The sequence below is a fragment of the Terrapene carolina genome, unplaced genomic scaffold (genome assembly GCF_002925995.2).
Source record: "Terrapene carolina triunguis isolate 2854851 unplaced genomic scaffold, T_m_triunguis-2.0 Scaffold42, whole genome shotgun sequence".
Lineage (NCBI taxonomy): Eukaryota > Metazoa > Chordata > Testudines > Emydidae > Terrapene > Terrapene triunguis.
Window position 1 is genome coordinate 52,051,333 of NW_020664393.1, and position 16,441 is coordinate 52,067,773.

The following is a 16,441-nucleotide window of genomic DNA, read 5'->3' on the forward strand; positions in this document are numbered from 1 at the left end:
CTAAAATGCCTAACCTGTCCTGGCTGGAGTAATTATCCCTATGGTAACTTTTAAAAAATATATATTATATCTAGGTTTTTTGCTTCTACTGGTCGCGCACACCCGCACATTACCTCAATATTGGTGCCTATAACAAAATTCATTCCACACATGGATGGAAAAAATTAGAGGGAACATTGGACTTGTACATGCTTTGGAGAACTAGATCTACGAGCCAGCAGCAATGACTAAAATGGCAACTTTGTTCACAGTTCTCAGTTCTTGAAAAGCAGAGGACATTCATTGTAATAGGAATTTCTGTAGGTTTATGCAAACCCTAAATTCAAGAATATACAGGAACAGACAATCTTTTAGTTGCCCTATTGTCCAGGCAGTGGCTCCAGTCAGCACAGATTTTATTCTAAGACTCTTAATTCTATGGCTGTCGTTGGGCAGACTCGTTGTCAGTTCCAAGGACAATTTAAGGCAAATTGGGACCACAGGCCCATCCTTATGTGGATTCCCCAAGGACCAACCCCCATACTGTGGCCCTGTCCCCATGCTGTGGCCTCATCCCAGGGCCGGCTCCAGGGTTTTGGCCGCCCCAAGCAGCCCCCCCACCCCCCAAAAAAGCCGCAATCGCGATCTGCGGCAGCAATTCGGCAGAAGGTCCTTCGCTCCCAGCGGGAGTGAGGGTCCGTCCGCGGAATTGCCGCCGAATAGCTGGAACCGCCGCCCCTCTCCGGAGTGGCTGCCCCAAGCACCTGCTTGCCAAGCTGGTGCCTGGAGCCGGCCCTGCATCCCACTCTGGGATGGTAGTTGCAGGGGCCATCTACATGAGTGGTGTGACATGCTGGTACAGGGGCCCATCATCACTTTTATTTGGGTTGGTTGGTGCCTCCTCCCCTCATCCTGAACCACAACTCCCTCTCTTCAGGTGGGCATCATCCGTTCCAGAGGCAGGAAAACTCAGCTCCCATTCACTGAGGTGAGGAGTGTGTGTGTGTGTGTGTGAGAGAGAGAGAGAGAGAGAATGGGACATCACTTGACACCACCCAAGTAAAACCATAATGAGATGACAGGAACACTCACCCTTTGTTCCACCAGATTCCCCTGCTGGGATGGTGACAGTGGGGCCGCCAAAATAGCAGCAGATTTCAGCACCAACAACCCATTTAAGATGGGTGAGAGCAGTTCACACCTCTTACATGATTTTAGGCTATCTGCGGAGTCAGGTAGATGTCACTGCCTCAGTTATACTCAGGTCACATTTCCAAGCCTTCCCTCACAGTCATGAAGGATAGAATGGAACTTAGATGCTGATATCATCACTTGACTTCAAGAATATGCAGGAACAGACAACCTTTTAGCTATCTTATTGTGTCGGTTGGTTCAGGTGTTGACTCCACTCACCAAAGATCTGGAGTACAAAATACTTGTTGGGCCTTGTCTTAATCTGGCCTCTGGTCAGTTCAACAATGTTTTTGCAGGCGGCTCTCCTAATGAAGGTCTCTGCCTCTGTGGTTCTCTGATGGTCTCTCGATGATCTGTTATTTGGAAACTTGAATGAGTAAAAATGTTCTCAGGGGCTGAGATAGTTTCCCTAAAATTCCACAAGTCACAAAAGTTTTTCTAAAGTTGTGTTTGCGTCCCTGATTGTATTGCTTGGTTTTTTTGTAACTCCTCTTTTCCTATGATGCTCCAGCCAGTACTTTATTCCACATCACCCTGCTTAAATCTTTCATGTATGAAAAGTTTTTCTAGTCTACTGCCTTCTTTTTGGGGGGTGGAGGATGGTAGCGGGGAGAGGATGGGATTATTTTTGAAATAATTAAAAATAAGAGGTTTAGGAAACATTACCAATGAGAAAAGGTTGAAAGAACCGGGCATGTTTAGAGAAGAGAAGGCTGAGGGGAGACATGATAGCAGTCTTCAAATACATAAAAGATGGTTATAGAACACAGAAATGTCCAAACTGGGTCAGACAAATGGTCCATTGAACCCACTAAACTGTCTTCTGACAGTGGCCGTTGCCAGATGCTTCAGAGAGAATGAATGGAACAGGGCAATTATCGAGTGATCTATCCCCTGTTGTCCAGTCCTATCTTCTGGGAGTCAGAGCTTTAGGGATACCCAGAGCATGAGGTTGTGTACCTGAGCATCCTGGCTAATAGCCATTGATGGACTTATCCTCCATGAATTTATCTAATTCTTTTTTGAACCCAGTTATACATGTGGCCATCACAACATCCCTGGCAATGTGTTCCACAGGTTGACTGTGTTGTCTGAAGGAGTACTTCCTTATGTTTGCCTTAAACATGCTGCCTATTAATTTCATTGGGTGACACCCTGACACCCTGGTTCTTTTGTTATGTGAAGGGGTAAATAACACTTACTTTCTCTACACCATTCATGATTTTATAGATCTCTATTATATCCCCCCTTAGTCACCTCTTTTCTAAATGGAACTGTCCCAGTCTTTTTAATCTCACCTCATATGGAAGTTGTTCCATACCTATAATCATTTTTGTTGTCCTTCTCTGTACCTTGTCCAATTCTAATATATATATATTTTGAGATGGGGCAACCAGAACTGATGCAGTGGTCAAGGTCTGGGTGCATCATGGATTTATACAGTGACATTATGATATTTTCTGCCTTATTATCTGTCTCTTTCCTAATGGTTCCTAACATTCTGTTAGCTTTTTGACTGCTGCTGCTCATTGAATGGATGTTTTCAGAGAACTATCCATGATGACTCCAAGATCTCTTTCTTGAGTGGTAACAGCTAATTTAGTCCCCATCATATTGTATGTATAGCTGGCATTATGTTTTCCAATGTGCAGGACTTTGCACATCAACATTGAATTTCATCTGCCATTTTGTTGCCTAATCGACTAGTTTTGAGATATCTCTGTGCAGTCAGCTTTGGGCTTAACTATCTTGAGTAATTTTGTATCATCTGCAAACTCTGACACCTCACTGTTTACCCCTTTTTGCAGATAATTTTTGAATATGTTGAACAGCTCTGGTCCCAGTACAGATCCTTGGGGGACCCTGCTATTTACCTCTCTCAACTGTGAAAACTGACCATTTATTCTTACCCTTTGTTTACTATCTTTTAACCAGTTACTGATCCATGAGTGGACTTTCCCCGGATCCCATGACTGCCTACTTTGCTTAAGAGCCTTTGGTGAGGGACCTTGTCAAAGGCTTTCTGAAAGTCCAAGTACACTATATCCACTGGATCACCCTTCTCCACATGTTGTTGACCCCTCAAAGAATTCTAATAGAGCGGTGAGGCATGATTTCCCTTTACAAAAGCTGTGTTGACTCTTCCCCAACATACTGTGTTCATCTATGTGTCTGATAATTCTGTTTTTTATTATAGTTTCAACCAGTTTGCCTGGTACTGAAATTAGGTTTACCAGCCTGTTATTGTCAGGATTACTTCTGGATCCTTTTTAAAAAATCAGCATTACAAGCTATCCTTCAGTCATCTCTGGTACTGAGGCTAATTTAACCAATAGGTTACATACCACAGTTAGTAGTTCTGCAATTTCATATTTGAGATCCTTCAGAACTCCTGGGTGAATCCCACCTGGTCCTGGTCACTTATTACTGTTTAATTTATCAATTTGTTCCAAAACCTCCTGTGCTGACACCTCAGTCTGGGACAGTTCCTCAGATTTGTCACCTAAAATGAATGGTTCAGGGGTGGAATCTCTCTCACATCCTCTGTAGTGAAGACCGATGCATAGAATTCATTTAGCTTTTCTTCAATGGCCTTGTCTTCCTTGAGTGTTCCTTGACTTCTCACCTCTCCCAGGATATGGTAGCCCATGCGGGAGAATAAAGGGACCCTTTTGTGCTCTTATTCCTCTGTGTGGAAGTGTAACCAGGGTCACATCTTAGCCATTAGCATTGTGAGGGCGATTCAGACTGTATGCTCATTCAGTATTTAGCCTTGCTGCCGAGATTCCCACCAAATGTGCCAATTCTGATGGTGAATTGCATCTGTAACTGGATTGAGACCACCTGCTCATTTCACACTGGCTTCTGAATACAGCAATCAAATGGCAGGGACTTTCAATTACAATCACATTAGGCTAGAATTAAATTGATGGCATGGGGTGAAAGACTTCATGTCCCATTACTGATCTTTTGAGCTACCCCCATGATAGCCTGATATCAATTTGTTCAGTCTAGCCATAAACCTGCACACAGTGTGCAGTGGCTACACAGAAGAACCTGGATTAGTGACAGACATCTTCTCCATATCTTGACACTTTGATCTGGTTTTCATTTTCTCCCTACTCCTGCTATTACAAAGTGCTAGTCAAAGGAAGAAATAAGGAGGACTGTGATAATTCTTTTCTCTCCTGAAAGAGCATTTTTGCAGTCTTCTCATAGATCAGCTTTTGGTGACTAGTCAATCAAACTGTATTTCTGGGCAGTTTCTTTTCCCAAAAGGTCTACCTACAACATAACAGTATGAAGCCTGTTTCACTGACAGATTTGTAAGAGGCTGTGATTTTAATGAGCTAAGGGCTTGTACACACTACAACTTATGTTGGTGTAACTTATGTCACTCAGGGGTGTGAATAAGCCACCTCCTGAGAGATGTAAGTTACACTGAACTAACTGCAGGTGTGGACAGTGCTATGTTGGTGGAGTGCTTCTCCCACGACATAGCTATCACCTCTCGGGGAGGTGGTTTTATTATGCTGCCGGGAGAGCTCTCTCCTGTCAGCATAGAGCATCTACACCACACATGCTACAGCGGCGCGGCTGCACTGATGAAGCTGTGCCACTGTAGCACTTCAAGTATAGACTAGTCTTAAGTCTCTTTCCAAAGTTGTTACTCACCTTGCTCAGATGTAGAGGACCTCCTGGATTTATTAAAGACTCTGGTGTATTTACACTCCATGATGAAATTGAAGATTTATTTCTAAATAAGGGCTCTTGCATCGACTACTATAAAGATACCAGTGGCAGCTATCAAAGCTGTGAAAGGTAAAATTTATGCATTCTCCTACCTTGGGATGTCAACTCAGATATTTGTATCTTTCCATGTAAATCCCTGGTACATTTCTTCATTCGACATTGATGGTAACCCCACCTCTACTGGGCATCTTTTCCATTGACAGATATGGAAAATAGAAAATAAGTCTTACCTATCAGTGGTCTTCTTCCTTTTTTTTTTTTTTTTTTTTTTTTGTTGGGTGTTTTTTTCTTTGAATTCTTTTTTTTTTACTTTATTTATTTTGTAAATTTAAATTTATTCTTTTCTTTCAGTGGTCTTCTTCCTTTTTTTTTTTTTTTTTTGGTTAAGAGAGGGGAATTTTACTCAGAATCCCATCTTTTTTACCTAATTTGTCTTCTGAATTTTACCTCAACCAGTGTAGTCTTAAAAGGAACTGCTGAATGACCATAAAACCCTATCGTACAGTACAACATATGTTTATTAGGCATACAACCTGTACACATTTTTTCATGCTATTTAGGCTATAGTATGCACAAACATACACCATTCGTGGTGCCACACTGCATGCTCTTAGAAACTATTAGAAGCCTTTGGAATTCCCATGACTGTTTATTCATTCTTTTGTTTAGGAGTCAGTGACCTGCAAGTGCTCATTATGAAGAGAGATCTGTTTTTTCTGGTGACTCTAATTAGCCTTGCCTTCCTGTCACTGTTAAGATCTGGATATCCTCAACATATTGCAGAAGAGTCCTGCTCTGTTCAGATTCTTGTTCCAGGCCTCAAAGGTAATGTTTGAGTCTCTCCCTCTGCCTAAATATTAATCCCTTTTTTCGTACAGGTTTATTTGAACCAATTTCAAGTCATATGCAATTTCTAGCAGGGACTAACATCTCTACAAGGTGCCTTACAATTGCCCTTTCCATAGTAGGATTTGAAATAATTTTCCAAACATGGCCAAGCACAGTTTGTAACATGATTTGTGTCCATTAAAACAACATGGTTACAAACTGCAGGCCTGACTCTGCAAAGCCCACTCATGAAGAGTAGCCCTGGTTACTCAGATGGGTTTTCCTGATGACTTCAGTGGGTTTATGCTCATGAGTAGTACTCAACGTACATAAAGGTTGCAGAATCTGGCTCTGTGTTCTGACTGTCTAGAAAACGTTTTATAAGCCTTTATTGCCCCTTTGAGAGGGACTACTTGGAAGTAATCAATAACTATATTTGCTAAACTGAAGTACACCTTTCTTTGTGGCAAACTCTGAGAATGCGGAGCACCTTCAACTTCCATTGACTTAAATGCTCCGTGCCTCTCGGAGTTTGGCCAGGTATGAGTATGAAAATAAAGCTGCTTACTATTTGCTCTACATTTTGGCCAAGAATATTGCCTGATACAGATGGTAAGACAAAATATTGGTCTCTTCATGTAAAGGAATACCTTGGCATCCGTAATTTAAATAGCACAGCATGTCTAAATTAATTATTGTTCTGAAGCAATAGCATGTGTTGCCAATATTATACATAATGATCTGAATTAAGGGTGTGTGCAAAATCTTGGCCCTATTGAAGTCAATAACAAAACTCCCATTGACTTCAATAGGGCCAGGTTTTTGCCTGAGATGTATATAAGAATGTTATATGTGCCATTCCCAATAAGTGTGTATGGCAAGAGACTCTGTGAGCTACAGACTAGGAACAATTAACATATCATCAGCTGACAAACTTGCATTGTTTAAAAATTATACAATTTATCTACATATGAAACCTTACAGTTTTTCTTGTGGTTGTGCCTCTATTGTCAGATGATGTCACTCATTTAAGATAGGTGCCACCAGTGTTAAGCCCAGTAATAAAACTCTTATTTTTACTGCAGAACTGAGAAATGCTTTACCTCATGAGTTTTCAGATCACTGACCTGAGAAAAAAGGTAGAGTTTTCTTTTCATAGGCTGGTCCCTTAACTCTTAACCATGTTAACACCAGAGGTGGGGGTGAAAAGTAGAGCAGTGTTAGTTTGATGCATTCAGACAATCCATGGTTTGACTGAGCCTTAATTATTTCCATTCATCTGCTGTCTTTAGTATGGATGTCACACAAATAACAGCATTATCAAATTTATTATTGCATAACCTAGTGCAGGGGTCGGCAACCTTTCAGAAATGGTGTGCCGAGTCTTCATTTATTCACTCTAATTTAAGGTTTCGCGTGCCAGTAATACATTTTAACGTTTTTAGAAGGTCTCGTTCTATAAGTCTATAATATATAACTAAACTATTGTTGTATGTAAAGTAAATAAGGTTTTAAAAATGTTTAAGAAACTTCATTTAAAATTAAATTAAAATGCAGAGGCCCCCGGAGCTGTGGCCAGGACCTGGGCAGTGTGAGTGCCACTGAAAATCAGCTCTCGTGCCGCCTTCAGCACACGTGCCATAGGTTGCCTACCCCTGACCTAGTGATAGAGAAGAATGATCAAGTGGTCAGAACGCAGCATGGGGAACGAGGAACTTTAATCTTGGTTCTGTTGTTGACTTTCTCTGTGTCCATGGGCCAGTCCCTTAGCCTTTCTCCTTTCATTTCCCCATTTGTATAATTAGGATAATTCTGTGTACACACATTCATCACCTCATAGTAGTTTTGGGAGGATTAGTTAGTTAATGCTTATAAAGCACTTAGTGCCATCTAAATGCTAAAATTGCTATTATTACAATATAATACAACTTTCCCAGCAATAATTCTGGCCTCTTTTTTTTTAGTAAGGTAATCAGGAATAGAGCCATAAAACAGTGAGGAAGCCTGAAAACCAGAATGCTTTAGTGCTTTCACTCCACCTAATTAGAAACAGCCATTGACATGGTGAGGGTGATTGATGTACAATTTCAGTGAGGCACATAATGGTCTGCTAAGCTTAATGTAAAATCACTTAAAAGCCACCAATGCCCAAACTAAACTGTCGGGGGACTGACTGTCTCAGAGGAGTGGTAGTGATATACAGAGCCTTTCATCTGTTGGCTCAAATCCAGCCCATGTCAGGAATGACCAAGATTTCCGCTAAACTGAGTATATGTATGGCCATATGCCCAAAACTCAGCTCCTGTGCAGAGCTGAATGCTTCTCACAAGCAACACTTAAATATGCCATAGCTCCTCCGCTGCTGAGTTGCCACTGATATCTGTGGCCACAGTGGAACAAAGCATCTCATAATGGAGCCCAACACAGCCAGCTGGGCTCTGACTACCTCAGAAGGATGTCCCAGAAGATCTCCCATCCCTGTTCCTTACTGGGAGCTTATACCTGGAACATGTCTGTAGTAGGCGTTGGGGAGAATGGGGGAAGAAGAGAGGTTATGGGGAACAGAGGAAAGAGATGTTGGGGACCCTGGGAAGTGTGGGAATTGGGATACCCTGGAAAGGGAAAGAGATTTCTAGGAGGGGTAGAAAAAAAAGATAATAAGGGAGACTTAGGAATGGACAGAGATAAGGAAAGAGAGAGGACCCAAAGAAAAGAACAATGGAGAGAAAATGGGAAGAAGAAAATGGAATATAGAGAAGGAAGGAAACTTGGAATGGAAATAAGACTGGAAAAAGAAGGGAATAAGAAATAAAAAATAAAAAAGCCACACAGCGATTTACTCATTCATGTACTCACATCTTAGGTTTTTTAAAAAAAAATATAAACCTAATGAAATAGACGAGATGATTTATCCTGGGACCTAGATGGGACTGGGAAGAGGAAGGATACTGTGGTTCTGGGAGTCCACATAGCACAATGATGCATGATTTAGAAATTCAGAAGTATAAGATTAATAATTAGAAAAGCATGATGGTACATGAGAGAAGAGATGGAGGATTAAGACCAACTACATTGCTCATTCAAACCTCTCATAAAACACTAGTACTTCTGCCAGGCCCATAAGAAGTGAGTTTATTATTGTTATGGAGAAGAAATTATATATATATAAACCTTCTGAGCTATTCTAAGCTCTGGATTTGCCAATTTGTCCTGTCTTCTGTCTTTGAGACTGTAAACTCTTCAGAGCAGGGACTGTCTTAATATTCTCAATGATATGTCACGCACAAAAATAGTTGACATGAAATACATAAAAATAATTATAATAATCTTTCTTCCTGTGTATTCACTCCTGTGTTAATAGTTCTGCTCACATATAGGGAACTTTGGTAATGACAGAAAATTATCACCAGCTAATGGGTTCTCAGTAGCCTATGTGTTTATTATTACTATTATTATTTGTATTATGGTAGAGCCTAGAGACCCCAACTGAAATCAGGGGATATCATTGTACTAGATACTGTACAAACATATAGTGAGACACAGCCGCTGCCCGAAATTACTTAAAAGGCAAGGAAAAGATACAAGAAAGTGGGGAAAAAGGCAATATTATTATTGTTGCCCCCTTACAGATGGTCAAACAAATAGAGGCAGAAACAGAACTCAGATATTCTAAGTCCTAGTCTAGTGTCTTAACCAGTAAGACCAGCCTCTCTCTCTTTGGTGGTCTTAGTCCGCATCAGAAAACCCACAATAGTCTTAGGTGCTGACTGGCACATCAGGCAGTCTGAGCAGAAAGGCAATGACTTAATGGGCCTAGAAACTGATGTATTCTTTCATCCTTAGAAATGGTCCCTCCAGGTCAAGGTCACTGCGAGGAAACATGCTACTGCTGCCCTCAAACTAGGAAAAAAATGCAGGCAAGCACAATTCCTGAAGCAGGCGTGATCTATGTTAGTGACCCCAATGTGTGGCTTTCACTCTGGATGACTCATGAAGTAATAGGCTCTAGTATCCTGCTCTGCGTCTCCACAGAAAAAAAGGCTAGAGGGAAAATACTACCAAGATTTATGTTTGGCAAGTAAGGAACCTATAATCATCTCACAGAGGGGAAGATAGTAACATGGAGCCTGTTGTCCACTCAATGATAAAAAACCAAAAATTCTTTAATGTGCCAAAGACTAGTAAAAGCCATACTAACTATACCATCTACTGTGAGTTGTCAGCAGTATTTTTGCATGGAGAGCAGGGGCCTCCCCCTAGCTTTGACTATCTGAAGGTGGCATTGGTAGATGGTCAGGAGCCTGAAGACATTAGTTGGAGCTGCTATCCTCTGGAGGCACAGGCAGCCTTAGAATTCTGAATGGAGCCCTCGAATAAGGAGCAGAGGCCTGTGGAGATTGCTGCTTTCAAGTATCTGCGACTCCATTTTGTTCTCAGCAATATTTCTTCTCTGTGCACTTCCCTTCCTTATGGTGGCTGTGGTTTGTGTTAGAGAACTCTATGACTACACGTGGACCATAAGCTTCATGTTGGCTACCCTGCTTTACATACAAGATACAGAGTTATTGGAAAACTTATCAATATTCACATTCCTGGGTCCACAGAGTATGATGGCATCAGCTTTGCCTTTAGTTTCAAGATGTCAGTTCATCTCATTGAAGTCATTGGCATTGTTTTCTTTTATGTTTGTGGTTTTCTTCTTTTTCACAGAAGCTTTTGTTTTCTTAGCTGGGACTTTGTTCAATTGCTTATCGAGATTCTTATTTATTTAATTAGTACAGATATTTGAATTGTATTTTAAGTAACGAAATATAGTAGCAGAGCAAACCACTCAACCACAAATACACAGTTAATGAAAATAAGACAGCTTACATTTATGAAGGCTGCTATTTAAATATGAAGAGTCTATATTTTATGCCCTGAGCTACTTGAGCATGAATATAATACATAGGGGTTCAGACTAAAGAAATTAAGAGATGCAGCAAATTACCAGAATGAAGATGAAGGCATTTCCTCCTATAGGTCCCAATCTATCATTACTCAGCAAAACACTTAAGCATGCTTAATGAGACTTAATATGTTCATCACGTTAAGCATATGCTTACGTGGCTTGCTGAAGAGGGATGGATTTAAGCATGTGCTTACGTGCTTTGCTGAGTTGGGATGTAATACAGTTATGCAGTCAAGATGATATAAGTTTGATGGTGCTGATGTACTACTGGATGTGTCTGCCGTGTCTACTCGTGGGAATAATCTTATTGGCTTCAGATGAATAAGGCTGCAGAATCAGGCCTTTTGTTTAGGCTATGTCTAACTACAAATTACTTCAGTATAACTTATGTTGCTTAAGCATGTGAATAATTCATGCCCCTGAGCGACGTAAGTTATACCGACCTAAGCCCTGGTGTAGACAGTGCTATGTCAATGGAAGAGATTCTCCCACTGATATAGCTACTGCGTTTTGTGGAGGTAGGAGTTATTAAGTCGACAGGAGAGCTTTCTCCCATTGACTTAGGGCTGGTCTACACTGCCGCGCTAGTTCGGCGGCTGGGGATCGAAGTTCCGAGTTCGATTTATCGCGTCTGGTCTGGACGCGATAAATCGAACCAGGAAGTGATCCCCGTCGACTGCGGTACTCCAGCTCAACGAGAGGAGTACCGCGGAGTTGACGAGGAGCCTGCCTGCCGCGTGTGGACCGCGTCTGAACTGCGGTAAGTTCGAAGTAAGGTATGTCGAATTCAGCTACGTTATTCACGTAGCTGAATTTGCGTACCTTACTTCGACTTGGGGGGTAAGTGTAGACCAAGCCTTAGAGTGTCTTCACCAGAAGTGCTAGAGCGGCGCAGATGCACCTAGCCTTAAGAGTCAGTTATGTATTCTCCTCCCTTACTGTAGGTATTCATGTGACTGGTTAATAGGCTGTGCCATGTTCTTCATGCAACACAGGAAGGCTACCAAAGTCAAAATCCTCAGCTTTTTCTTTAATGTACATGTGGCTTTTTTCCAAAGGCAAAACAAAATGAAGTTCCTCCAGTCATTTATTACTGATGGCAATTCAGACTGAGATATCTACAGGAAGTGATGGATCAATATGTTTTATTCTTTCTTCTTCTTTCCTTTTATATTAATAGGGGAGGCTGGAGAAAAAGGGGAGAAAGGTGCTCCAGGGCGGCCAGGGAGAGTTGGACCTTCAGGAGAAAAAGGTAACTTGGTTAAAGAAGATGGGTTAAGAGAGTTATTCTTGATCAAAAGTTTTCCTGGTGGATGATGAGAATCCTTTCTGTCTTTGCTAAGACTAAGGCTTCCCGGGCCATTTCCTTGTGCCCTACACACTCCATTTGGAGACTGTGGCTACCACTCTTCTGGTCAAAGAGACTCATTTTGGAACCCATGAATGCTGTTTCTTGATTTGCCAGAGGAATCCCTGTTGAGAAAGACATTACGTTATGTGGCCTCCATGTTATTCTTAGCTTTTGCTGCCTGGGCGATACTGCTGCATATCAGTGTGAGACATTAGCACTAGATCACTAGAAAAACAAGTTCAAAATCTGATTTTCAGACTCTGTTCTCTACTTCTGTTTGCACACACATGTGCATGCCCTTTTGGCGCATTAATACCTGCAAATACAGGTGTTAGAATTTGCATAAGCAAAAAACGTTTTGACATTTGTTGTGTGACCTTGGGTGAGTTGCACACTTCTTGTGTCACAGTGTAGCCCTCCATAAAATAAGTACGCTAATACTTGTGGTGAATACATTTAATTAAAACTTATGAAGGACTTTGTGATCTTCAGATGAATGGCGTTTTATAAATACATACTTATCAGAGCTGAGTGAAATTCAGAATTTCCATTCTATGGGAAATTCTGACATTTCAACATTTGATTTTCTCCTGAAATGGCATTTTTGATTGAAATTAAACATTTTGACATTCCTGAAATAAAAATGTTTCATTTCAGTTTATTGAACTGACCTGAAATGCTTCTTTTTAAATAAAATCAATATTAAGCTGCATTTTCATCTGGTGATGTATCATGGCAGTCACATGACTCATTATGGCTATTGTAGTCAGGGAGCCTGATGCACCCATCCTCTACTCTGGGCCAGGCTCCCTGACTGGATGACATCTCCCATAATGCACCAAAAGTCATGTGACTGCCATGATGCACCATGAAGCTCAGCCTGCATGAAATCAGCTCATTGCCTTATGGGAGATATTGTTAGACCCTGCAGGGCTGGAACCTGGAAGGTTCAGGGCGGCTGATGCCTCTGCATTGCCATGGGAGGCTTAGGCTAGGCTCCCATGGGAGGATCCTGTGAGGATGGGTTTGGCAGGAAGTACTGCCCAACAGGACTGGAGTGGTGGCCCCTCACAGCCCTCTGATTGGCTGATGCCAGTATATAAATCAGGAAGCCACGAAGGGGAACTGTCTGAGCAACACCACAGACTGCCTTGCCCATTTCTGCTCCAGACCCTGATTGTGATAGGCCCTAGACTCTGGCTTCTGACCCCGGTTTGTCCTCGACTTTGCTATTCAATTGCTGTCTGTAACCTGGTGCCCGACCCCAATCTCCTGGGAACCTGACCCTGCCTGCCACCTTTTGCCTGAGCTCTCAGTTCACCCTCTGGCCTGTCTTGGACTCTGACCTCCCAGTACCTGATTCAGCCCGACTCATGACTCCTGGCTCCAACCACTCAGTCTGGCTGCCTTTGTCCTGGTTGTGACAGATATAATCCTTCAGGGAGCCTGGCCCATAGGAGAGAATGGGGCCTGGAATTATAACTCCCATAAGACAATTTGTCATGATAGCAATATGCAGTTAAATGTTGTGCTGAAGTGATATGAAATGAAAAATAAAAAGGCAGGACTGGAAGGGACATCCTGGGTCATTGAGTCCAGTCCCTTGCTGTCTCAGGCAACCATGTTATATAATCTGTTCATAAACTTATCAAGCTCCAGCTTAAAACTAGTTAGGTTGTTTGCCCTCACCACCCCTATTGAAAGGCTATTCCAGAACCTCACTCCTCTGATGGTTAGAAACCATCTCCTAATTTCCAGCCTAGATTTCTTCTTCTAATTTCCAGCGTCAACATTTTGGATCAGTTCCGAAATCAATGTATTCAGATTTGGGTCAAAATGACCTGAAATGAAATATTTCATTTAGATTTTCCTGACTGAAAATAATAATAAAAAAAACCTGTCACAATTTTTTGGAGAAACTACATTTTTTGTTGGAAAAGTTGTTACAATAGAAAATTTCTGCCTCGCTCTAATAATTATAATGCTTTCTCATTTCTGTGTGCCTCTGCAATTCTGATTTCCTGCCAGGCCTGGAGGAGGAAGTGCTGAAATAAAAATATCTTGCAGAAAAAACACCAAAACCAGCAAGAGACAAAGGAAAATAGGAGTTTCATGGCCTATGTATTGGTATTTTTCCAGATGATGCTTCCAGAATGACTGAATAGAGACAAAACCTTTTACACCAGTCAAAAAACTTAAAGAGCAAGATTTTTTTTTCAGCTTTCATTTATCCAGCCAGGTTCAGAGTAGATTGTATTGGACATATTCTCAGAACACCTGAAGATGCAAATATTTTGTTTTAGCAAAGTGTGAAGAGTTTATAAAACAAACTCCTGTGTGAAATGGACTCTAATTAGCTAGTCTTTTCATTAATATTTTATAGTTTTAAAAAATTTGTCTACATTAATTGCTCTCTACAAATGCTTTTTTTCACACGAATATAGGTTGTTATTTAAAAAATAATGTAGAATACATGATACTAAAATTATTCAAGGCGATTAAAAACTCTTTATTTTTTGCGCCTTTCTTCCTCATTAGGGACCCTCCCTTCCTCCCCCCCCCCAATACGGTCTATTCAGTTCACCAGGCTTTAAGAAGTGCCTCACTAGCAAGGAAGCAATCCCGATTGCAGACAAGCACTCCCATTGCATCCGCTGCTTTGGGGAAGGCCACATCCAGCAAAAGTGTGGTCTCTGCCATCAAATCCTACCACAATCTCGTAAGGACAGAGAGCTCTGACAGAACATTATCTTCATGGAGGTGGCTCTTAGGTCCTCACAGGATCCACACCAGGAGTCACCTGGCAGACGTCAGTCTTCTCCACAGCCCTCTACAGCTAAAGGCTGTGGGTCGAGGAAACAGATTGCTGACCCCTCTCACATGTCATCTAAGAAGAGAACGGGAAGTCCTCATAGTGAGCCCCGAGATAGCTGTAAGCGGTCCCCATCTTGCTCAGTATCTTTGGCACCATCGGTACTGAGACCATCTCATTCCAGTACCCATGGCTCATGGAAACCAACAGTAGCCGGTACTGCTGACACGCTCATGGACCCTATGGGCCTGGGCACTGGGGCCTGGGCACCGAAGGACAGGAGTAAGCACTCTGCTAAAAAGGAGCTCCCTGTATGCGAGTCTACATCTGTAACATTATCATCGCCTCATCCAGAGAGACTGGTACAGACAAGATCCCCATCTCCCCCAGCACTGCCACCAACACCAGGATGGTCAGTGCTGGCGAACCAGGGGAGGTGGTATCACAGTACTCCTCTCAGGCTCCATATGGTGCTCAATACCAGCAAGGCCCATGCCCGCAGATGGCCCCATCACCACCACCCTGGTATGGCCACGCATGGGCACCACCACCGGGCTGTATGCCACCATCATCCCAGTGATCTTATTGGGACCCGTGGGCAGCATATCACCAACATGCCTCTCAAGCTTTAAACCTTGCCCAAGAACCCTCAAGGCACACCACCTCGGCTGCAGCATCCAGCGCTTTGGAGCCTCCACAAAATATCATAGAGGAACGGGAAGGTGGGGGCAAAGAAGCAATGACACCGAAGAGCATATCCTCCTTTCCCTGGATGAAGCTGTCATGCCTTCCTCACCATCTCTGGCAGACAACTTTTGTCTCTTCTAGGGATTGGTAAAGAGAGTTGCAGACACTCTCCAAATACTCCTGAAAGAAATCAAGGATATTTATCATCTGCTCCTTGACATCTTCCATGCTTCCTCCTCCTCAAAGATTGCCCTCCCTATTAATGAGGCCATCTTAGACCCAGCAAGCTATCTGGCAAACCCCAGTATCAGTAGCACCAACCTCCATGCGGGTAGATAAAAAATACGATGTCCCCGCCAATGAAACTAAATTCCTCTTCTCCCACTCACCACCCAATTCCCTTATGGTGGACGCCATCAATTCCTGCGGCTGGCAACACCAGTCAAGGGCCACTCCCTAAGATAGAGACTGGAAGCGCCTAGACCTTTTTGGTAGGAAGGAGTACTTCTCAGCCATGCTTCAAATCCATATCACCAATTACCAGGCCCTCACAGCGAAATATGATTATATAAACTATTCAAAACTGAATGACTTTATTGAGCAGATACCGGAGTTACAGTGTGACCAATTTAAGGCTATTATCCAGGAGGGCCAGTTAGTGTCAAAAACATTGCTGCAATCTGCCCTTGACATAAGAACATAAGAACGGCCGTACCGGGTCAGACCATAGGTCCATCTAGCCCAGTATCCTGTCTACCGACAGTGGCCAATGCCAGGTGCCCCAGAGGGAGTGGACCTAACAGGCTGACACAGCAGCTAGTGGTGATGCGTGGGTGTCATGGCTCCATCTGTTGGCCTTCCTGAAGGAAGTACAGTCTCCTGTTGA

The 16,441-nt window shown here is 42.4% G+C and overlaps 1 protein-coding gene across 5 annotated transcripts in view; it reads left to right on the forward strand.

The window, feature by feature from the left end:
• The window catches only part of COLEC11 (collectin subfamily member 11), a 44,188-nt gene that overhangs the window by 9,652 nt on the left and 18,095 nt on the right, over window positions 1-16,441 (forward strand). For 4 of the 5 annotated variants that reach the window (XM_024215793.1, XM_024215794.1, XM_026655252.1 and 1 more), the window contains exons 2-3: window positions 5,596-5,751; window positions 11,886-11,957. In XM_024215793.1, the coding sequence (XP_024071561.1) occupies window positions 5,622-5,751; window positions 11,886-11,957 (202 nt within the window). In that variant the 5' untranslated portion in view covers window positions 5,596-5,621. Of the gene's footprint in view, window positions 1-3,236; window positions 3,277-5,595; window positions 5,752-11,885; window positions 11,958-16,441 lie in introns of those variants that run through there. The other variant, XM_026655245.1, reaches the window with a different exon arrangement.